Below are 23494 nucleotides of genomic sequence, written 5' to 3' on the forward strand. Positions count from 1 at the left end.
AGAAGAAGAAATAAAACCAAACCAAAACAAGCATCTTGCTTTGTCGTAAACATCTGTGTAAGGAACGCGTTTGGTCCGGAGCGAAGGGCAACACAGGAGAAAGCCACTGGGGTGTCGGGACTGCGCTGGTGCCGTCGGGGATCTGCGGGGCTGGAGCTGCGTGCTGGAATGCTGGGGGTCGTGGTCCCGCCGATGGAAGCCTGCGTCTTGCGGGGGCTGGAGGGAGCGGCACCCCACGGGGCGAGGAGCTGGAGTGGTGAAAGCGCCTTGGGAACACTTCCTAAAAATAGCTGGCTGCCGAAAAATCACCGGCTCTCCCCCCTGCAGCCCACAGCGGGCACCGCGACACCGCTCGATGCGTCCTGCAGGCTCTGGCACGGTCCCTGGGCATCCTGGGCGATGCTGGTGGCCTGGCTTGTCCCCGTGGCACAAGTTGGGCGATGCCATCGTTGGCACATCCACGCCAGCCTGGTGCCCTGTCTCTCCGCACCCCAGCTGCCAAGCACCCTGGCACCGTGCACTTGCTTGCAGGGTTTTATTGGGAACAGTGTGGTGACATGCAGGGGCTTCACTGTCCCAGGGCCGGCTCCTCCCGGCCCGGCACCGGGCGTCTTTGGTCTACGGCAGCTGAGTCTTGTGCATTCCCAACAGTTTGTGCCAGGGCTTGCGGCCGCTCGCCGTCAGTGCCTGTGCCAGTCTGCGGTTCCTCCAGCCCGGCACGGGGCCAGTCCTGCGGCGTGGCACCTGGAGAGGTCACAGCTGTGAGCATGGCGGGACCCTCCGTACCCCAGCGCCTGCTTTAGCATCGTGTCTCACCTTCAGCATCCAAGGACGGTCCGGGCTCACCCTCCATCTCTGAGAGGGACTCGTGCTTGGTCCTGTGCCTGAGCACAGGCGACCGCCGCAGGCGCAGGGGAATGGTGCCCACTGGGGAAACACAACCCAGCCCCATGTTGCAGTGGGGTGCAGCAGCCTGGCTCCTGCCAGAACTGATCTCATTGCCAAGTTCCCCTTGGGCACTTCCCAGTGTGGCCGTGCCATTGTCTATCACCCTGGCACCACAGGCTGCCACCCATCAGCCGGGACAGGGAGCACCACCACCCCTGTGGAATGCCACCACCCACCTCTGCTGGCGTTGGATGCAAGGGGGGTTTTGAGGTCCCAGTACAGCCCCAACTTACTTCCCAGCTCTGCCGGGCACTCGGGCTCCCTGAGCTGCTCCTCATGGACGGACAGAGCTCGGCGGCCGGTCCCCCGTGGCGCTGCCAGCCGTGCCATCAGCCGGTTGTCTGGAAAAGGGGAGAGATGCCATTGTGGGGGAGCCTGCAGCACCCCGGCTTCCTCACAGCCCCCATCAGCACCCAGTACTGGTTGCTTGGCTCCCCGCTGCCCTCGCTTCCCAAGGGCTCCAAGAACAGGCCAGCAGTGGGATGGGGAACCCCCATGGGCAGCTCATGCATCCATCCCTACCTTCGGTGTCGGGCGGTGCGGGCGGGGTGGGCAGGGGGCTGCCAGCACCCACCTCCCCACCATGGCTGACCCTCCGCGGCAGCGCCGCCGGCACGTTCCTGCCCAGCCGTGGGAGGCTGCTGCTCCAGCCCTCCCGGCCCCCGGGCTCCAGCAGCCCGCTGGGCTCAGACAGGGTGAAGGAGCGCCGGGGCTGGTCGGAGCTGGTGCCCAGTGGCTCAGCAGGCAGCTGCCTCCCCAGGGCTTTCCAGGCTGGCCGGGGCTCGGCGCTGGGCTCCATCACAGCGGCCGGGCTGCGGAAGGGTGCGTCTGTGGGGCAGGCAGGAGGGAGCTGTGAGTGTCCAGAAGTGTAGGCTGGTGCTGGGAACCAGCCTGCAGCCAGCCCAGGGGCTGGGCAATGGGTTGGGTGTCCATCCACCATCACCAGGGATGGGCACCCATGGGTGCAGGGCACCCTCTGGAGGGTAGGACCCTGCCCAGGTGCCTGTGCCCACCAGTCCCTCTTGGCTCCAATCTCCATGCTTGGTGCTAGGAGAGATAACAAAGCCTTCTGCCCTGGGGGATGGTGAGACCCCCCTGGCACCCACTGGTAACCCACCTGTGGACACAGAGTGTGTGCGGGCCTTCAGAGATGGGGGGGAGTCCGCAGAGCTGTCCACGATATCCCCTGCAAGCACAAGCCACCAGTGAGTATCAGTGAGCTGGGGCCTGCCCTATGCCACCAGCACCCAGCAAGGGCAGGATGTAGTGGGACCCACAGCTGGGAGCCCAAGAGGGCCAGCCCATGCCCACCCACGGGTGCCCAGCTGGGTGGGGGTCAGGGTGGGGAGGGTGCAGCCCCTCACCATCTGAGCCGGCTTTCTTGATCTCGCTGTCTTTGTTCTGCAAGGGGAAATAAACCTTGTAAGGGGGATGTCAGGGTGGCAGCACCCACGGTGCTGATGGCTGGCAGAGGGCAGGGTGCTGCCAGGCTCTGGGGTGGTTGCAAGGGGTGGGTGCATGCCAGAGAAGGAGAGACAGACAGACAGACACCACACAGTGCATAGGAACCCACGTAACAGTCCCCTTGCAGAGGGTTAGGTGACAGGGCAGAGGCCATGAGCAGTGGCAGCACAGGGATGCCACCCCCCTCATCCCATGGACCACCATCTCCACCCACCCTGGGGGTGCAGGATCCATCCTGAAAATGGAGCCACTCCCCACCTGCAGCTTCTTGCTCTCAGCAGCCGGGCCCTTGGTGACGCCGATGCGGTGGAGCATGACCTGCACACGCTGCTCGAAGGAGCTGGACAGCTCCCCCTCGCTCTTCTCCAGGTGCCTCTTCTGCAGGAGAGACACAGCCCTGCCAGGGACAGCACCCACCTGCCTGCCTGGGGAGTACCCAGGTCTCCAACCCCAAGTGTGCCACTGGGAGATGGTGACACGGACATGATCTAGTGGGGACATCCCCAGCCATTGCTCCGGTGTCCCTGCATTCCCTGGTGACCCCATCACCAGCATCCATGGGTGGGAGCAGCACACACTGGGAGAGCCAAACAGCAGTGGTGGCTCAGTGACCGTGACAGTGCTTACCTTGTCATGCCTGACCCCCAGCGCATCCTCGTCCTCCCCGGACAGCAAGATGAGTGACTGGGATTTGCCCTCCCGAGAGTACTTGGGCCGGATCCTTCGGGCAGAGTCGGGGGTCTGGCAGTGCTCAGGTTCTCCCTGGGGCTCAGCAGCGAGTCCCCCCTCCTCCGATTTACTCAGTGGCTTCCCCGCCTCGCCCGCCTTGCTGGGGGCTCGTAAAATGTCACTGAGCATTGAGCGCCTGCTCCTGGGGGCAGCGGGACCACCCTCGGGCTCCTTCTCACACCTCGAGCCCCGGCTGGATTTGGGTTTCTTGAAGGCAAAAAAATTCCCGATTTTCTTCTTGAGGGTGCGGGAGCCGGAGGGAGCCAGAGGGGCTGATCCTGGGCAGGTCTCCGGAGCCACAGGGCTAGGGAGAGATGAAGCATTGGAAAAGGTGAGCTCCAGGCTGCTGAGGGACAAGGGATCAGCTTTTTGCCCCCCCACACCTCAACAGGATGGATCCAGAGACCCTGGACATCCCACCTGAGATGACAGTATCCTGCCAAGGGCACCCATTCCCAGTGAGGGCTCCCATGGGTGCTTCCTCATTGCCTCCCCAGTGCAAGGCAGACCCCATGGCCACATCCTGCACCCTGTGGCTGCTATCCCAGTCCTCCCCCCCCAGCCTTGCCCTGGGCAATGCCCCCGGGTGTGCTGCTTTCCCCAGCATCCCTTTGGCACTGGGACCAGCAGCGTTTGCAGGGGCAGCTGCTGAAATCCCAGGGATAGGTGCATGCCAGGGTGCTGGGCAGGTGAGGGGCCCTGGGATCCCCCCAGGCTTACGGCAGTGCTTCTGTGATGAGCCTCTTGGCAAAGAAGTCCTCCAGCCCCTCGTCCACGCGGGTGATGCTCCTGTCCTCGCTGTTCTCACAGGCCACAGGCTGTACCTATGAGCAACCACGGCTGTGAGCCCAGCATGGGGCAAAGGTTCCCCAGGCACAAAGAGGTGTCACCCACGCCTGTGCACAAACAAGTGGGTGCCCACACAGGACAGGTGCTGGCACCCTCCATCTCGTACCCAGCATGAAAGCCAGACCACAGTGTTATCAGCTGCATCCCAGCTCTAATCCTGCTGCATCCCTTGAGTATCAGGAGGCTCCAGCCAGTCCCGGGCTCCTGCCAGCCCCTCGCCCCCCTGGGTGCCACAGTGGCTGGGTATGGCACCCATACTTGCTCAGGCACATTTGTGTTACACCCAGGTCAGGTGGTTCTGACCCTCCTGGTTAACACACAATGGCAAATCCTGCCAAAGCCCTCCTAGAGCTGGGCCAGGCCTCTGACCCTGCTGGCTCTGTGGGAGAAGCCTTTAGCAGAGATGCTTCCTCCATTTGAGCTCCAAGGAGGGGACCCCACACTGCCAGTGAGTGATGGAGCAGGTGACCTGCAGGGGCCCCACATCTGTATCCTTCAGATGCTTCAACTACAGCCTTGGAGCATCACCACAGCCTGCATGAAGGCCACTCAGTCCATCCCCATGGCCAAATGGTCCACGCCATGGCCAAGCCTTCCTCCATGGCACCTTCCTCTCCCTGGCATGTGGCACCGCATCAGTGGCTTCCTATTGATGAGAGGGAGGCGCTTCCCCACCGGTGACATTTCAATCCATAACGACTTTTCATTACGGCTGGATTGATGCCGTTCAGGAGCCGTTCCAGCCATCTGAGATCTGCTCTCCCTGTCACATCACATCCATCAAAGCCTGTCCTTGCTCAAGCCTTGGCCCACCCTGGGTGCCAGGCGTGCCTGTCCCACTGCAGGGTGATGGTCCCCCGGCCCTGCCTGGCCCTGCCAGCCTCCAGCACCCACCCTGGGACACAGTTCCTGCCTCTCCTCCGGCCCCGCGCCAGCGCTGATCCCACTGCGATCCAAGGGCAAGCATCACTGTGGCCATGCAAGCTGGGGCTTTCCGGCAGGTGAAAGGATCCAGCTGCATCACGGTGGCATGGGGACAAGGTGATGCCAGCAGGATCCAGCCCCAGGGACAGCGACGGAGCTGGACTTACCACCGACTGCACCCAAAAGTTACTTTTCCTTTGGGAAAGGGGGTGCAAAGGCAGGATCCCCATCCACTCGCCTGTTGGATGGGGGGCAAAGCAAAACCCACCCCGCCACAGCTGGCAGAGCCCCACCAGCATCACTGGGAGCCGTGGCGGCCACCGGTGCTTCAGGGACGATGGGTTTTGGATGAGAGGGAGCAAACTGAGCGCAGGAGGAGGGAGGCAGCCGGAGCCATTGCCGAAAGCATCGCCGGCCCTCTGCACCCAAACTCTGCGGGTTTTTTCATTCCCCCCTGCCTCCTTGCCGGCTCCCACCGCTCAGCAGGAAAGGGGATGGATGATCCCCCTCGCCCCCCCCGCCAGCCCCCTTGCCCATCCTTTGGGGCAGCCCCCCTCCGAGAAGGAGGCTCCGGCAGCAGCTGAAATGCAGGATAATAAACCCACCGCGCCTCCTCGCATCTCATTTTCCTGCCTTGCAACAAATACTGACCGCAATAATTCACCCAAGCGGGAAAAAAACGGGAAAAACACACCAAACACACACCACCACCCCCCTTGCCAGCCGCGCCCCCCCTTACATTGGGCTTGCTGGGCGGCTGCTTGTGCCGGCGGTTGGGCCGGGGCCTGGCTTTGGTGCAATGCTCCAGCTTCTCGCCGGCGGTCGGCAGGTCCATAAGGAATCCGGTGGCGGTGGCGGGCTGCGTGGCGGGGAGCGAGCCGCTCGCAGGCTCAGCATCCTTTGTGGAGGCAGGGCGTGCCGGCGGCGCGGCGGGGCTGAGTGACGGCGGCGCCCGGTGAGCTCGGAGCCCGCTGGCGTCTCGACCCGCCGCCGGCTCCAGCTCCGACACACCTACGAGAGGCGAGAGGGTCCTTGTTGACGCCCGGCCTCGGCAGGCCTCCCCATCATCATCATCATCATCATCACCGACGCCGTCACCTTCGCCCACGCGCGGAGGGTCAGCGGGGCGCTGGCTCCGCCGCGGGGAGGGGAGCGTGGCCGTGCCCACCGGGAGCGCGCGTGGCGGCTTTGCGGCGCAGCCCGGGATGGATCCTGCCACCGTCGCTGGAGGTTGGCGTGCAGGGAATGCTGGGGGGGATGTGGGGAGATGCTCGGGCAGGGACGGAGCGGAGCCCCGCAGCCTAAACCTGCGGCAGGCAGCAGTGATGTGGAACGAGCTCTGCCAGCGCTGGCCCGAGGAGCAGCACCCACAGACACACCCGTTTTGCCCTGCAGGCAGCTCCTCACCCCCCCCCCCCGTCCCCCGCGTGTACTCCCTAGGTTGGGGGTCAGGATGCTGTGGGGCTCAGGGACACCAGGAGTCACCTGGGGACACCGGGGTGCTGGGCACTGGAGTCTGGCACAAGCTCTGCTTTAGCCAAGGCACTGAAAAGCAGGAGTTGCCCATCAGCTGCTCATTGCCTGTGCCTGTGCCCCTCCTGTGCCCTCCTCCCTTTCCTAGGCACGCAGGGCTCTAGGGGCAACACCAGCAGCAAGGAGAACCCGTGGACAATGTCTTCTCCCCAGGTTTGTTGGGTGAGTGGATGGGTGGGTGATGCCCATGCCCAGGGTGGTCCCTGGGATGGCTATGGGAGATGCCATGGCTTCCACAGTCACAGACAAACCTCCCACCCCTGTCTGGCTACATGAGGAGAGAGCTCAGGGCATTTACCCCACTGCCCAAGGGCACTGAGCCAGCTGACCTCCCCAAACCAGCATAAGAGCAAGGTCAGGGTGAGCTTTCCCCACAGACCCCCACCACAGCACTGGGAGAGGCTCTCCAAAGGGTCCAGCTCCTGCTGCCCACAGCCTGTGGCATCACCATGGAGGGCTCTGCCCACCAGCCCCCCAAACAGCTGCTGTGAGCCCCCCGCCCCTGCTGTGCCCCAGCTGAGCTGCAGCAGGGGGACAGTTCCACAGTGACCTTACTTCTCACACTTGGCGTGGGCCGAATGCTCCTGAAGTGCTTGTTTTTCCTCCGCAGGGCCATCTTGTACTGCAGGGAGACAGGGATGGTGGCGGCTTCGGCGTGGACAAGCTGGCTGTGCTGAGTGGCATCCTGTGGCAGCTGGAGCCAGCCAGGCTTTGCCAGGTGACGGGTGCAATCCCCCCATCACTCCCAGACCCACAGCACTGCACCCCCTGATCCTGTCCCAGCTCCAAAACCCTCCATGACGCTGGATTGAATACTTCCCCATCCAGGACCCTGCAGCACACTGGATCCCAGAGCAACAACAGCGGGAGAGGGTGCAAACAGCCAGGACCAGCTGGGCCACCACAAGGACAAACTCCTGGTGCCAGCAGCATGGCCTGGCAGGCTAATGGTCCCATTTCCCAGCACTAATTGCCTTAGCACTGCCCTGGGGGGGTGCCGGGGGGTGCCTGAACCCGGAGAGGCTCCGGTGCTAAGCCCGGCATCATCCGGTAAGGCGGATAAAAGGTGGTTATAGCGCGGGCATCACGCGGCAGCACTGGGTTTGGACCCTACCTCCTCTGCGGCGAGGTCCAGAGGATTCTTGCCCCTCGCCAGCGCGGTGGCATCGTCCTCAGCCGACTCCGGCAGCAGCACCAGGAGGTCGAGCCCCTGCTTGGAGAGGCTCTCTGCCTAAAACCATTAGGAAGCGCTTAAATTATCCCGGGGGCTGAAGCGCGCCTGGCTGCCCTGTGTGCTCCGTGCTGCTCCGCTCCCTACCCACGGCTGGGATTTGTGAGCGGATTTAGGCCTGATTAGCCGGCTGCCAGCCCCAGCACAGCTGCCCCGCGCCTGCCCCAGTGCACGAGTGGCCAGCGCCCGGCTTCACCCCAGCACCCCCCACCACACCACACGGCAACAGCTCCAGGACTTTGCTCAGGGTGTTAATGTTGCTGTGACCACACCAGGAGAGGATTACCTGGCAGGAAAACCAGCCTGGGTGGAAATTGTCCTGCTTCTCAGACTGCAAATCTGTGGTGACAGTGTTGGCTGGTGCCCAGGCAATGCTGGGGTACCCCTATCCCACATCCCAGCACCACATCCCAATCCCGCAGGTGCTGGTGCCCCTGGCACTCACCAGTTTGCACTGGGCGATGGTCAGGTCTCCCAGCACAGCATCCACGATGCAGTCGGCCGCAGCGGCTGTGATGGACAGCTTGATTTCACTGGGAGCAGAAAGAGTGGTGTCAGGGCCAGCACCCACCCCCTGCAAGCCATGGAGCCAGCTCCCCCCAGGGAAAGCCTGCTGAGGAGATGGATGCTTGGCTGTGGCACCCAGGATATGCCCTGCACTGCGGCTCACTGGGTTTGTGCTGCCAGAGCAGGAATGGCAACAGGGGCTGGCTGGGATGGAGGAAGCCAAGTGCACTCCCACACTGATGGTTTGGGCTCCCCTCTGCCAGCCACAGGTGTGTGCCTGCAGGCACATCATCCCATGGAGCCCCCCAGCTTCCCAGGGACACAACCAAACTAGACCCAAGCAGGAAGCAAAGCCACGGCTGGGAAAACACAGCGACAGGACCCAGCACATCACCACCACAATGTAGGGAGAGGGGAAGTTGGTAGGCAACCCCCAAAATCCTCCTCTGGCCCAGTGAGTGAGTGACAGCTGTTGAGCCAGGAGGAAGAACGGCACATCACCCACTTCAGCTTGCTGAAGACATCGGTGACCATCTGGTCCAGGACGGCACTGAGGCTGAGGTGGTCCTGGAGGCAGATCCGCTCCGACATGGCATTGACCAGCTGATCCCTGACCCCGCTCTTCTGCACCACGTCTGGGCACAGGCTGTGCGCCGTGTCCAGCACCGCCTGCATGATCGCCTGCAGTGTGGGGGACAAAGGCGAGTTTTGGTGCCTGTCTGTCTCCATTCACATGGTTTCCAGGAGGCACCATCTCCGTTATCCTTGGGCCAAGGCTGATGAATATCCCATGCTGCCCATGGATGCCCACCTGGATTTCCCAGCTGCAGGTCTGCGATGCTTCCTCCGTGAGACACTCCAGCTTGTGCTGCAGCTTGCCATTCTGGTATGGGGTGTTTCCTGCCTCATACAGGAGGGGTAGGATCTGCCATGGGAAGAGAGATGGTATGGATCATCCCACGCCACTTCATCTTTGCTTCCCATCCTTCCATGCTCAGCCAGCAGCTGTGACTGTGCCATGGAAGAGCATCACCTGCATCAGCTGGGCAGACCTAGAGACTTGGCTTTGCTGGGCCAGGGTGGGGCATCCTAGTCCCTCAGAGTCCCTGTCCCCCCCAGATGGACCCTCAACTGCTCCCCACCCCCCACTGACCCTCCCTCCCCTCCTGCACACCACTGCACTGCTGCCTGCATCAGCAGAGATGGTGTCCCATCCCTTTCACCACCTTTCCAACAACAGCACTGTCCTCTTAAGTTCTATGTCCACCAGATTAAGTACCTAAGGGGGTGCTGAGAGAGTTGGGAAAAAGGGAAAAGAGATGGTTTGAAGAGAAGTAGAGGAGGAGGAAAAGGTGCAATGGGGAGAGAGAAACAGGACCAAGAGAATCAAACCAGATCTGACAGTGCCAGGAGCTGCCCAGCCAGCGTGGTGGATTTCATCGTGGGCTGATGGAGCACTCTCATCACTAGGGTGGGATGAGGGTGTCCCAGGAAAGACAACCCCTCAGGGATGCAGGGAGGTTTCTCACCAGTGTGGGCATCTCTGGGTTGCAGGGCATGCCCAAAGCTGGAGCAGTCACTTCTCCAAAGGAGGGGTGTGCGAGCATGGGATGCAAGAGAGGGTGCACTTGTAACCTCTGCTTCCCCTGGGGGGTGCACACAACTGTGTGCCTTTGGGGCGAGGGGACTGAGAGCATTTTGACCCTTGCTCTAGAAGGGAATTCAGAAATCCTCAGCTGTTTTCTAACGTCTGCAGACGCTCGGTGACGTGCATCTGTTGCATCGACATTCTGGCGTTCCCTGACTGCTGGTTAATGGTGTCATTAACTGATCAATGCCCCGCTTCGATCCCGAGCTGGTGCCGGGTGAGCCGAGGGGGTTTCCCGCGCGGGGCACTCACGCTGACGGAGAGGTTGGCGTTCCTGATGGCCTCCTCCGCACAGAGGACATCCGCCTGCACCTCCCTGCCCGGGCAGGTGCTGAGGATGTCGACGTGCTTCTGCACGCTCAGGCAGATCTCATTCACCATCTGGAGCACAGAGAGGCTGCGTCATGTGCCGGCGCCAGAGCAGCACTGCCAGTTCCCTTCCCTGCCGTGGTGCTCCCAGAGAAAAGGCTGCTCGGTGGGGGCACTGGCAGGCTACAGCCCCCCAGAGCTACCCTGCCTAATAACCAGGGATACCACATGGCAGGGGCTCTCTTGCAAGAGTGCACAGATTGCTGGGAACATGCTGTATGGGGTAGTGTAGCAGCAAGTTATCTCAGCATTGCATATGCATGAAATGCATGGATGCAACCAGGAGGGTTCCTTGGAGATCTGCTTTCTGCCCAGCCCCATTCCCATCATAGAACTGTGGAATGATTTGGGTTGGAAGGGATCTTAAAGGCCATTTAGTTCCAACCCCCCTGCCATGGACAGGGACACCTTCCACTAGGCCAGGTTGCTCCAAGCCCCATCCAGCCTGGCCTTAAACACTTCCAGGGATGGGGCATCTCCCACCCCTCTGGGCAACCTGTTCCATCCCTCCAATCTGCTCTGCCCTCCACTCAGGAAAGGTGAAAAGGGGGTCATGCTGCTTGCAAGAGCTCACTAGTAAGCCAGGGCCATTTGGGGCAGGGGAGAGCAGCCCCATGCAGCAACTGGGCCATCAAACCTGTTCAGAAGAGGTGGTGAGGATGCCCTGCTGCAGTCGGAAGGTCTGGGCCGGCAGCGTCTGCCGCAGCTGGTTCCTGGTCAGGCAGGACTGGAGCTGCAGAGGCAAGGGGCCATGAGCAGTGTGGGTGGCACCCAGCCCTGCACCCCTCAGCCCACATCCCCTCACCTTGTGCACGGCCTGCTCCGTCCTCTCGGGGTTGCTGCGATACGCCTGCGCCACGTCGCTCATCGGCAGCGGCATCGACTTGAGGGTGTAGTTCCTGTGAGGCAGCGTGGAGAGAGCAGGTACTGCTGGACCCAGCGCTCATCCCCACCCTTCACGTCCCCACAGACATGACACAGGTCCAGAGCCCACCCAATGGCAGCCTGGACATTGTCCCAAGGTCCAGCCCTGGAGATAGGGATGGCCAAACTCTGGCCGTCAGCAAACCCTGACGGGGAGGCAGCGACCACCTGCCCAGGCTCTCCACGCACCCCTCTTTCTTCAGACCTCCAGGGAACCTGCACAGCCAAGCACCAGACCCCAAAGGTGGGTGTGCTCAGCAGGTGTCCTCAGCAGGAGGAGAGGAGCATCACATCAGCACCACCAGCAGATCCCCCTGCCCTCGCTGGGGGCTCCGTGGGTGACGCGAGGCTGTGCTGGTTGCTCAGGGAGACCCTGAGGTTGAAGGTGCTATCACAAAACAGTGGCAGGTTGGTTTGCTGGCTGCAAGGCCAGAGCTGTGAACTAACTCCCTTGGGATGTGTATGCAACTGTGTGATTTCAGCTCCAAGGGGACAAGAGGCCCTGGGGACAGTGATATCCTGGGGACAGGGGCTCTTTTGCATGGCAGTAGCAAGCCAGGAGGACCAAGAAGCTCCTTCCTTACCTCTCCAAAGCTTGAGCCACCTCCAGGAGCCCGTGAGCAGTTGTGTTGTTCCTGTCCCAAACCACGGTCCTGCACAGAGAAGGACATGGGTGAGCCCTACTGTACCCACACAGCCCTGAGGTGGGTGCCAGCAACAGCGAGCCCAAGGCACCAGAAAACCTGAAAATGGGGTTAAAAATCTGAACTTAAACTTTCAAAATCCAAAGTGGGACTTTGCAAGGAGCTCTAAATTAGGCAGGAAGGAGTGAAAGGCTGGGAGGACACAGTCAGGTGCCATTCTGCTGGCAGGGGCAGATATCCCCCAGAGGAACAGCTCTGGCCATGACACCCTTCCCTGTCCCCTGCAGACACCCCTGCCTTGGTTTTGTGGGCACAATGTGGTCCAAAAATGGCCTTTTAGGAACCAATAGCAGAGTATGTAGGAGGGCAGTGACTGCAAAGGTCTGTCTGCAGCACACTGGGCTGTGCAGGAGCCTGGCAAAGAGCTGGCAAGCGCTGGGGCAGGGACTGAGCTGCTCTCTTGGCCCTCACATGTTCCCTGCCAGCAGTTCTAGTGGCTGCCACAAGCACAACATATGGCCACAGCATCTGACAATGCGCCAGGAATTGTCCAGAACCACATCCACGGTCACCAGGAACCACGACAAGCCTCCTCTGATGGCACCAGCATCCTGCCCAGGACTGCCTGGCACAGGGCAGCCACAGGGTGACATAGACCTGCTGCTACCTGAGCTTGGTGTTGATCTGCAGGGCCTTGGCGAGCATCTTGGCCCCCGTGTCCCCCATGGCGTTGCCGCTGATGTCCAGAGCGGTGAGGCTGGTGTTGCTGCCCAGGGCGCTCAGCAGCACGTTGGTTCCCAGTTTGAGGCGTGATTCAGCCACGGACAGAGACTGGAGAGGCTAGAAAGGGGACAAGGAGGAGGAGAGGTGGCCAGGGCACGTGTCAGGGCACACGTCACCCTCGCAGACACAGCCTCCATCCCTGTCCAGAAGCCTCGGGGCTGGTGCTGGTTTTGGAGACACCAAGTGATGCTGCACCCCAAGAAACAGGAGGGCAATGGGTGCTTAGGCAACAGCCTGGATTTAGCTCAGATGCCTGCCAGGCAGTGGGGAGAAAAGAGGGATTTTTTTTGGAATGCTGGGCTGCATCCAGGTTACACCAAGTGTCTCCTCCATGTCTTTAGCCAGACTCAGGTTCCAGCTTTCCCAGATGAACAGGAAGAGCTCCCACTTCTCTGTCTGAGCATCTGCTTCAGACCGAGGAAAATAAAAGCAGAAAGGTTTGAATGGTAGTGGGAGGGAGGAAGGTTTGCTCCCAGCCTGTGCCAGGAGGGATCTGGATGGCACCCTGGCATGGAGGCTGCGCAGTGGTGGCAGAGGGTGACCAGGAGCACAGATGGGATGGTTGGGGTGGCTGAAGGCAAGATGGACTTACACAGTCCTCCTCCTGGGTGAGCTGGACGATGCGGTGCAAGACATCCAACAGTCCTTCCCTGCAGGAGAGGCAGGGGGGGTTACATGTGCATTCCCAGGGCCACAGAGGCAGCTGGCAGAGCTCCATCCTCCCTCCCACTCTTGCCTGACACTACAACCCATCCCTGGGACTGCACCAGTTGCTGGCAATTGTCCCCCCACAGCCCCTGGCTCCATGTTGGGCTGGAGCAGCCAGGATGGGCAGGCAATTCGTACCAGCCCCTGGGCTTTCGATGGGGAGACAGAGTGGAGGGGGTGCACGGTGCCAGGATGGCTCCCAGCCTGGGTGCTGCAGCTTTGCACCTACTTGGATTTGATGTTGAAGTTCTTCCCCAGAGAGACGTGCCTAACGGACTTGCTTCTGCCAATGGAGAGCACCAGTGTCACCATGTCAGGGTCAAAGCCTGCAAGAGATGGGAGATGCCCACCAGGATGCTCCAAGCAGTCCACAGAGGTGCCATCAAGGTGGTCCCTCACAGGAGACCTGCAGAGCCACCAGGCTTCCACCATGGGATGGTGGAGAGATGCTCAGGGAGCTCCTGAGCACCTTTCTCCCTTCCTGGCTCCCTCAAGGAGACTGAAGACCTGTGCACAGCCAGAGTCCCCGAGGAATGAGGATCCCCAGGGAAGGAGCACCCTCTCTGGGCACTCCTGCTATTTGGGGTGCCAGTGCTGTTCTAAGCCATGGGAGCACTCATGGAGCTGTAGGTGGCACTTACTTTCTGCCACTGCCCAGAGATGTGCCCTCCATCACCCACCCACCACCCTGGGCAGCATGGGGGGACTTCTCACACCTTGCAGGCAGCTGCCTGCACTCCCATCCTCATAGATGCACCATCCCCAGGGAAATCTGGTGAGATCCAGGAGATGGAGGAGATCTTCTCCCAGGCTGGGAAAAAGCAACCTACCATTGTCAGACAAGTCCAGGCTGCTGATGGAGCTGGCATCAGGGATGAGATCCTGGATGACCTGGGCCCCTGCTGATCTCAGCTTGGAAGAAACAGCAAGACATCAGTACAAGGGGAGGCACCAAGCCCTGCAAACAGGATCCTGCCATGGGGAAGCTCAGACAGGGCACAGACCTCCCCTAACTGCTGCAATAGGAGCCCCTGGCTGGGCTGCTGGCACCCATGGGTGCTGGTCCCTCACCTCACAGCTGCTAAGATCCAGGTGCAGGTCACTGATGTGGCTGTTGTCTGCCAGCCCTTGCAGCAACGCCCTGGAAAAGTCACCAAAGCCCCCATGGGTGCAACAAATGGGGGCAGCAGCACATGCTGTGGGGCACCCCCAAGGGTCCAGGCAGTGGGAGTGGGATGCTGGAGAAAACATCCTTCCCAGAGCTCTGCCTCCCACAGCCTCATCCACCCATCCTCCCCACCAGCCCTCAGTGAGATCCCCCCTGGATTATGCTCATCCCAAATCCCTGGGTGGATTCACAGCCCAACCTCACCTCACGACATCTGCAGGCAGCTTGGTACCTGCCAGGGAGACGTGCCTGAGGGCACAGGCCTGGCTGAAAAACTCCTTGACGTCAGGGGAGATGGTTTTCACCCTCCTGAAAAGGATGGGCACAACGTGGCATCATCTGTCACCCAGCACCAGCCACCTGCCCGGGCACCACTCTCCCCTCACGCCATCCCGGGGCCTTACCTGTGGGAGTACACGTTTTTGGAGAGATCCAGGTGGATGAGGCTGTTGTGGCACCCGTGGACCAGGGCTCCAAAGAGCTGCCAGGGTGGGGAGGCAGGTTGTGTGGAGGAGGACCCAGAGGTGCTGCAGCCCCTCACACGGCCCAGGGGTGGAGGGGGACTGAGGGCAGGGTCTCACTGCCAGGAACCCCTCGGTGGGTACTCACAGCATCCAAAGGGCAGTCCGTGCCAGCCAGGCTGAGGTGGGACAGAGAGTGGCACTGGCGGAGGAGGCTCTGCAGGTTCTGTGGGCAGAGGGGGTTCAGCAGCTCTGCCCAGGATCCTGAACCCCCCCACTCAGCAGCCCTGAAATCCCAGCTCCAGCCTGTCTCCTCCCTCCTGCTGAGCCCAAGGGTGAGTCCTGCACAGAGGGACCCACTCACTCAGGGGATACATCCTTGCTCCAGGTGGCATCTCCCACCTTCCCACAGGGAGATGCAGAGGGATGTCCCCAGGGCTTCCCCAGCTGCTCCTGGGCAGTCAGGGGGCTGTCTCAGCCGTGACATTCCCATCCCTGGGGTGCTGGAAGGCTGGGCACAGACCCCAGGATACCAAAGCCATCCAAACCATGCTGGGGACGGATCCCAGGCAGTGTCACCCCATCACATCGTGGGTACTCACACTGATGTCATCCCCAGCCAGGGTGCCGGGGTTTCCAGAGAGGTCCAGGTGCCGGAGGGAGAATCCAATGGCTTTGTTATCTGCAAGGGCCTTGCACAGTGTGCTCATCCCTGCTCGAATAGAGGGGGAGAGATGGATGGCCACAGGTTCCCTGCACTGGGGAGAGCCGTGGAGCAGAGGAAGGGGCATTACCCTCCAGCTGGGGCAGCAGGACATCACATCCATGAAGATGCCCTTTCCAGGGTGTCCATGTGGCCCCTCCAGCCACCCCTTTTTTGGTGGGTTGGCCTGAGAGCTGCCGTGCTCAGCCTCCCAAGGGCACCTGGGCTGTACCTTTGGCTGTGAGCATTGTCCTGGCCAAGCTGAGACTCTGCAGACCCTTGGAACTCTTCTCCAGGTGCCGGCTGAAGGCAGCAATTCCTGATGAAAGAGCAGAGAGCCCTGAATCGCTGTGCCAGCACAGAAGGGTGTCCATCTCACCCTGAGCTACAGCCCCCAGGACAAGGGGCAGCTGCTGGTGGGATCTGGAGTGAAAACTCCAGGGGTGAAAACTCATCCCAGCCCAGAATTTGGGTACCTCTGTCTTCCAGCTGGTTGCCAGAGAGGTTGATGGTGTGCAGGACAGAGTCGGGATGGCTGCTGAGTGCCTGGGCCATCCTCTGCACAAAGTCACTGTGGGGAGAAGGGTCACCCATCTGAGCGAGGTTTGGACACTTCCAAGAGACACAGCCACCAACCCCATAGCCTTATGGGGACAAGCCATCAGGTCCTGCCTGTGTGGCAGGGCTGGCTCCATCTGAGAAGCCAAGAACATCTCCGAGGGCGGGTGGAGTTCACTGGCCTTCCAGGCTGTGGGGGCCTCTGCTCCCAGTGTGCTTCACACTGTGGAGGGCAGGGAGCCACCAACACCCCCCTGGCACATGGTTCCATGGACCCTCTTGCTCCATGCCCTGAGGGAAGCACCACCAGGTTGCCAAGACCCTGCTCATCACTGCCTTGCAACCCCTTCACTTACGCTTTCAACCCGCTGTTTTCCAGCACCAGCTCCTCCAGCGTCACCGATTTGCTGAGCATGTAGAGCAGCTGCTCTGAAATCTCCTGATTCTGGCAGGGGAGAAGAAAGCCCCTCTGGAAACCTGGCCACCTCTGCTGCTCCCAGCACCGCAGCACCGGCACTCACCAGCTTGAAGTCCTTGCAGGAGAGCTTGGTGAACCACAGGTTGAAGGACAAGGCAGCGACGCTCAGCGCCACATCTCTGCAGGGTGACAGGGATGAGGGAGTCAGGGCCGGGATGAGACAAGGGTGGTCCCAAATGGGTGCCCCAAAGCACCCAACCATGAGGTTCCCCAGGGATGCCCCAAGACACCCAACACAAGGGTGCCCCAACACAGCATTCAACAGAGCAGGATTGGTCCATGAGTTTAAAGCAACCCACAAACACAGCTTATCTTTCCCAGATTATTCCCCTGGGCAAAATAAAATTACTCAAACTATTTGCATGCTTCTATCTAAACCCCTGGGTTTCAAATTCTTTTTAGTTCTGGGCTCTCATGTGAAGACACCACAGGTTTTGCTCAAGTGGAAACAAGTTTCTTTTTTACTTCCCCGTCCAGAGAAATCTCTAAAAATGTCTCCTTTTTGGCCAGCTGAACACAGATCCTCTGTTCCCCAAAACACTCAGCCCAGAACTCTGATTTGCTGCAGCCTCACCCCAGGGCAGAGCCCTTGTTCCATCTTTCTTGGGATGGAGACACGGCTGAGCCCTACAGGAACAACTCCAGGCACAGCCTGAGCTCACGGCCCGCTATCAGGTTATTATAAGGTGACAATAAGGTGACAATAAAGTGACAATAAGGTTATAACAGAAGTTTGGGGTGGCTGGTAGGGAGCAGTGCCAAGTTTCGGGGAGGCAAGTGGCACCAGCTGCTTTGCATGGGGAAACACCTGACAGCCACGAGCTGCCAGAAGCCACTGTGACGTTGGGTTTCCACCCCTGTAAGCAGCTCACACAGGCTGATTTAAGAGTTAAAAACGAACAGAGAGGCTGCCTGGGCTCTGGGTTGTTGCCCCGTGGGACAGGGCTCGTGGTGTTTGGTGTGGGGGCGCATCAGGCTGCAGATGTGGCGTCCCTGGAGGGTGTAAAGCGACAAATGCATCTAACACGAGCAGAGGAGCGTGTTGGGGCACCCCTGACAGTGACAGGGAGGATGAGGATGAGGGCTGGTGTGGCACAGGGCACCACAGGCAGCACGGCTGGGGGACTCACCGGCTCTCCAGGTGGCTGAAGTCCAGCAGGTTGAACTCCCGGCAGTCCTGGCTGTGGTAAATGTTGTCCACGTCCTTCCCAGAAAGACGGACACATGGATGAGGCTCAGCACCTGATCCTGGGGATGGCTCAGGTGCCCAGCGCTGCTGAAGGGAGCTGAGCCCTTGGGAACCCTCTTCTGGGGAGCCCCTTGCCTAAACTCCAAGCCAGAACCTCCCCTGGTGCTCTGGGTGGCAGGGAACATGTCCCAGCTTGGCGGGACAGATTGGTGGGCCTTGGAGCAATTTTGCAGGGATTGTCCAGAAGAAGGAATGCACCCCGGGCTGGTGGGAGTGAGGGTGTGGGAAGAGGTGGGAGGGGATCAGTGTTCCAGAGGGAGAGGGTTCCTGTTATAGCTGGCTCCCAGCAGGGAGCTCCTCTACTACAGACATTCAGCAAGGTCCCAGATTTTCGGGGATTCTCTTTAGATCACAGTCTGGGAAACAACCTGGTCCAAGGCATCTGACCCCCACCTGCACTTTGATTCCAGCCCACCAAGGAGCAGGGGGCACTCAAGCCAGGCAAAGCTGCAGTTCCCATCTCGGATACCCCTGGGATGTCTCTGGTCCCTGGGATGTCCCAGCCCCACACCCAAGCCAGGCAAAGCTGTGCTTCCCAGCTCTGGCACGTCCCAGCCCCACGAGGCTGCTGTCTGGAGCGGAGGCACCCACAAACATCCTGCTTCCCTGCCCACCAGGTGACACTGCCACTGCCTCCAGCCCGGGATGGACCAGCTCACCCACTGGATCTCCTCGCGGAAGGCAAAGCCGTTGTAGTCACACAGAGCAGCGTAGGTCTCCGAAAACCCCCCTGCAAAGAGAAGGCAGTCTTGGGGGCAGGCCTTCCCATGAGAACACGGAGGAGACCTTTGGGGAGGGCAGGAAACAAGAGAGGGATGGCAGGGACTCAGAAGGATGGTGAGGGCTCCCCCCTCCCTCCTCAAAGGGGCCAGAGATCTCCTGTCAGCCCAAAAGCGATCGCCCAGCTCGGGGGGCTGTGGCTTGCTTTGCTTGATCCATGAGGATACCAGGCAAGGCACATTGCTATGGTGATAACAGAGGTATCCTGCTCCAAACCAGGCTACAGGAAAAGCTCTGCAGCGATGCTGTGTGAAGTGAGAGGAAGCATCCACAGCTGCAGGTCCTCACAGGTGGATACTGAGCATCAACAGTATCCCCACAGCTGTCCTGCTGCTTCTGGGGGAACTACATCCTGTCAAACCTGCTCCTGCCCCAGGGGACGGGGTGGGCTGGTGGAGAGCAGACCCCACTAGCAGGGCTCCATCTGCCTGAAGGCACCATGGTGCCCTGCCAGCAGAGGTGGGGGCTGTCAGCAGAGCTGGTGTTGATGGATGCAGGGCTGGAATGGTCCCCAGGCTGCTCCAACCCTCCTGGTCCTGCCTGGAGGAGGTTACAGCAGGACTTACCACAGGGCCCAGGGCTGCTCTGCAGCATTTCCTCCAGTGAGTCCAGGATCTGCTGGATCCTCTCATACAGGCTGGGGGGGGAGTTCTTGAGCAGTGTCCTGGGGAAGGATCAGAGGGATGTGTGGTGGTGGGCCAGGAGAAGAGGGTCTCCACCACTTTATGCTTAGCTGTAACCTTGTGCATAGGGTGGCCAGAAATATTCGGCCAGGAAGCAGGGTCTGGCCTTTTTCCATGTTGCTCCTGCTAAAACACACTACTGTGCACCCATCCTACGTTTGGGACCTTCTAGTTGAAGGTGTCCCTGCCCATGGCAGCAGGGTTGGAACGAGATGATCTTCCAACCCCGACCATACCAGAATTCTACGATCTGGGACTTTTCTGAGCCACCCCTGAGGAGCAGAAGACCCTTACCCAAGGGATGAGTCTGGAAAGACCTTCTTAAGTGACATGGTGACATGGATAACAACTTGCTCCAAATCATCCAAGGACATGAACCGGAAGGCGTAAGATGCTGCATCTGTTTCTATGACAACCTGCGGGGTCCAAAGGATGAGAGATGCCTGAGCAAGCTGGCAGCACAGAGCGTCCCCAAGCCCCCAGACACGACGGTGACAGCCATCAGCTCCTCGGTGCCAACCCAGCCAGAGCACCATGAGCACAGGGAAGGCTGTGAGCACCAGGAATTCAGGATAAAATACATTCAACAGACTGTAACATGCAAGAATAAGGCATAAACCTCGCCAGAATTCACGCTAAGCTGATGCAGAGGCAGCCCAAGGCAGTGGGGTGAGAACAGCCTTGCCTCTGCCTGCAGCAGCCGCAGCTGAAGGATGGAGGTTTCCTCCCTGAATTTATCTAATCGGGTTTTGAGGCTTTTTTAGCTTTTGGTTCCTACCAGGAAAAAGAAAAAATCCCATGGCAACACTCTCCCTGATTTAATTACACGCTGATTGAGGCGTGGGAGCAAGATGACAATTATCCACTGGCATCGGGCGAGGACGGCGCTTCCGCCGGTGCCCGGGGCTGTGGAGGCAGGAGAGCGTGGGTCTGCCTGCACATTAACAGCCTCTGGGCTCTCCATAACACAGTCAGATGTCTCACCCCCCTCCACCCTGAGGTTTCAACCCCCAGCACCCCTCAGTCTCTGCCCAGGTCCTTTAGTTCTCTCCTGGGGCTCAGCCTCACAGCCTCCCGAGCTGCAGAAACCCTGTTTAGAGGCTGAGCCCACTGTCACTGGTGATGCTTTAACAAGCAGAAGCCAGGCAGGAGGTTAACAACGACCAGACAGGAGGTTAACAAGGACCACTGCCCTGTCTCAGCCAAAACATCCAAGCCAAGGCATCCTATTCCTCTCTTCCATGGTTCCCACTGCCGCATCTGCCCTGTGTGCCTGCCTCTCTCTAAGAGGATTAACTGGGTTTAAAACACCGTCCTGCTAAATTTGTCTTCACCTTGGTAAGTCAGCAGCCATTTGTCACCTTGTCCCTGCTGAGCATGGCCAGGTGCTGTCTGCAGCTGCTGGAGGAGAAGAGGTGCAGGCACCAACCCAGCACCCCTGGGTGCCTCCCTGCACCTCCAGCCCCAAGGGCGAGTCCCCCGGTGAGGCCATAAGAGGATTTATTTTCAGGTGGAAAAGAGATAAATAACCTGTGGAGCTCTCAGGGATCATCACTGGTTACCCTCAACACGCAACGAGGAACCAGAAGGCCCCCAGACCCTGTGGTGGGCTCGAGATCAGAGTTTCCCATGGGGGAAGGAGGGCACAAGTTTGGGGGAGTGCCTGGGCTGGTTTTGCCCTGGGTGTTGGGGCCACTCACCACACTGGGCTCTTGGACTGTCATCTCCCTCACCTCCAGGAAGCTGAAGCTGCTGTGAACCTGTGGGTGAGAAGAGCAGGATCAGCCCCAGCGCTGATGGAGAAGGGGGACCCAAGGGTGCCCCCCAGCTCCCACCCTTCCCCACGCCTCAAATAGTGCCTGGCCATGCCCCCAGCCCCTGAACCAGACCCCTCCCCTTCACCCTCTCCTCATCCTGCTCCTGAGGGCTTCCCAGGCCCAGCAGCCCAGGTGACCCAGAAGTGACCCACCCCAGTGCCCCAAGCCCCCCAGGCACCTCAGGGCTGTACCAGGCACAGGGTCCCCACACTCACCCTCACCGGCAGCATCACCGGCAGCACATACGCTCGCCAGGGCGTCAGCACCTAGGCAGGGGGACACTGGTGTGACAAGGGACAGTGGTGACCTGGGAGCCACCCCTGTCCCTCACTGCAGCCATGAAACAGCTGCCTGTGGAAACCAGGAAAGCAGGAACCAGTCCAGACTCCGCACATACCAAGATGAAGTCGTCATACTTGGACTTCACCTGCAGCTGGACACTCAGCACCAGGAGCACCTTCTTCGTCCCCAGGAAGGTGGTGATGCCCTCTGAAAAGACCAACATCCAAGTGAAATGAGGTGGCTGACGTCACCTTGGTTCTCTTCCACACACTCTGCTGCCCCTGGGGACACTGTCCCTGCATCCCCACCCGAATATACTCCTCTCCATCCACGCCAGAAAGTCACACTGGTTGCTCTCATCTAAACCACACACTTCACCAGCTGTGGGTCTCATTTGCTGCTCGAATGATGCACCCACTTCCCCATCACCTGCCACAGCCTTGGCTGAGCACGGGGCTTTGGGGTCGCTGGTTCACCCTGTCCGTGCTGCCTCGCTCACTGGGAGCTGGCACTGAGTGACAAGAGGGCCCTGATTTCTCTCATTTCCTTCCCAGATTTACCACTGGGGAGCAAATGGGCACCCAATTCCTTCCTCCCCATGGAGCAGCCAGGGTGGTCACATGTACCAACCTCCCCATGTCCACAGACCAGTCTCTCCCACAGTCACTGGACCAGTGTGGGCGTTGCTCCTGCCTTGAGTGTCATCTCCCCACATGTCCTGATTCCTGCCTCCCATGGGGAGAAACAGGACCAGAACCACAGTTGCCCACTGCCATGTGAAGCAAACCAAGCTTCCACAACACCACCAAGCCCTGTGGTGCAGTGGCTTGAGCCCCCACAGCCCCACCCTGGTAGAGCCGGGACCTGAGGCCGCAGGGACGCTGTGACCCAGCTCCTTCCCACCCCACTTCAAGCCTCAGTGGGGCTGATGAGGCTGAAGGACCCCAAGATCTCTGTTGTCTTTTGCTTTTCAATCAGATGAGAGAAGTCTGGGAGCAGTGGCACTTCACACACCCCCTGTGCTGGGCTGCAGGCTGTGCCTCCCTGGGGAGCTGCCAGGGACCCCCGACTGGCTGGGAGAATCCAAGCCCATGGGAGTGAGCAGCACCAAGCTGTACCCACAAACTAGGCAGCCTGAGCCATGCAGAACCCCATCCTTGAGGAGACAGGTTATCTGGGGATGCTTTTGGTCCAAACTGAATCCTCAGTCATATGAGTTTTTGGGGACAAGAGCAGCCCCCAGACACCTCTTGGACCCCCCTGAATCTCAGCTGCTGCTGCTGAGGAACCTGAAAGTGGCTCTGCCAACCCCAGCACGGCAAACTGGGGCTGAGCAGGCCCCGTACAGGCGCCTTCCATGTGGCAGCGATGCCCCGGCAGCGCGGCGGCGGGCGATGCTTACCTTGCAGCTCAGCAGGGATCCCTCCGGGGGACGCAGCCATGGTTGGGACCGCGGGGTCACCTGCCGGGGGATGCCGGTGTCAGGGCAGCATCCTTGGGCGCCGCGGGAAAGGCGCCCCGCTGGGAGGAAGCGCTGAGGTTACCAACCGGCAGCGCCGCAGCCTCGGTGCCTCCTCCCCCTCCCGGTGCCTCTTCCTGCCCCGTCAGGCGAGATTTACCGCCTGAGCAAGAGAAGCGAAATGAAAGCGACGGTGCCCACGGCCCACCGGCCCCGCCGGGAGGAGGGGGCGTCACTACCCAGCGCCCTTCTCCCCCCTGCATGGCATCCCCTGGCTGAGCAGGACACCCGGCCAGAGCCTCCCAGCCCGAAGCAGTAGCATCTCTCCCATAGTTCCAGCCTTCCAGGGTTGAGGATCCATGGCCTGTCCCCATCCCGCAGCCCCCTGAGGTGCTTCATGGGGATATATTTCTGCCTGAAGATCGCTGGTGAGTGGGGAGAGGGCAGCTCTACCCTTCACAGCACTGGGTGGTCAGCCCAGCCCCATCACCTCGCATTGGGAATCTGCAAGGGGAGTTAATGGAGATGGGTGCCGGTGCCCATGGCTGAAGGCAGGGCTTTTCCAGAGCAGAAACACCCCAGGCACCCTGCCAAA

The 23494-nt window shown here is 60.3% G+C and overlaps 1 protein-coding gene and 1 long non-coding RNA gene across 2 annotated transcripts; one reads left to right on the forward strand and one right to left on the reverse strand.

Moving 5' to 3' along the window:
* Positions 1 to 2: 2 nt before the first annotated feature.
* Positions 3 to 22917, reverse strand: CARMIL2 (capping protein regulator and myosin 1 linker 2). The gene is made up of 40 exons (XM_039380871.1): positions 22843 to 22917; positions 21556 to 21647; positions 21374 to 21424; positions 21042 to 21101; positions 19636 to 19757; positions 19225 to 19322; positions 18538 to 18608; positions 17760 to 17833; positions 16673 to 16748; positions 16508 to 16596; positions 16070 to 16164; positions 15826 to 15912; positions 15493 to 15602; positions 15039 to 15116; positions 14834 to 14910; positions 14634 to 14738; positions 14333 to 14402; positions 14092 to 14173; positions 13491 to 13587; positions 13146 to 13203; positions 12438 to 12610; positions 11711 to 11779; positions 11008 to 11101; positions 10840 to 10935; positions 10086 to 10214; positions 8997 to 9110; positions 8691 to 8866; positions 8124 to 8211; positions 7562 to 7678; positions 7003 to 7069; positions 5654 to 5925; positions 3862 to 3965; positions 3040 to 3445; positions 2671 to 2790; positions 2313 to 2349; positions 2066 to 2134; positions 1471 to 1776; positions 1182 to 1289; positions 817 to 927; positions 3 to 744 (listed from the first exon to the last, which is right to left on the reverse strand). The coding sequence occupies exons 1-40, from the start codon at positions 22880 to 22882 to the stop codon at positions 569 to 571; spliced, it is 4464 nt and encodes a 1487-aa protein (XP_039236805.1). The 5' UTR covers positions 22883 to 22917; the 3' UTR covers positions 3 to 568.
* Positions 5658 to 9979, forward strand: LOC120323176. Its single transcript, XR_005563396.1, has 2 exons — positions 5658 to 6144; positions 7058 to 9979. It is a non-coding gene; the product is annotated as an uncharacterized LOC120323176 (long non-coding RNA).
* Positions 22918 to 23494: the final 577 nt, after the last annotated feature.

Source organism: Pipra filicauda, unplaced genomic scaffold (genome assembly GCF_003945595.2).
Source record: "Pipra filicauda isolate LSUMZ 115617 unplaced genomic scaffold, ASM394559v2 scaffold205_size1947385_pilon, whole genome shotgun sequence".
Classification (NCBI taxonomy): Eukaryota; Metazoa; Chordata; class Aves; order Passeriformes; family Pipridae; genus Pipra; species Pipra filicauda.

Coding starts and splice junctions, on each gene's coding strand:
- CARMIL2 (XM_039380871.1), bottom strand. CDS start 22,882: ATGGCTGCGTCCCCCGGAGGGATCCCTGCTGAGCTGCAAG. Junction 16,749..17,759: donor TTCAGCCACCTGGAGAGCCG/GTGAGTCCCCCA, acceptor GTCACCCTGCAG/AGATGTGGCGCTGAGCGTCG. Junction 745..816: donor ACCGTCCTTGGATGCTGAAG/GTGAGACACGAT, acceptor TGACCTCTCCAG/GTGCCACGCCGCAGGACTGG.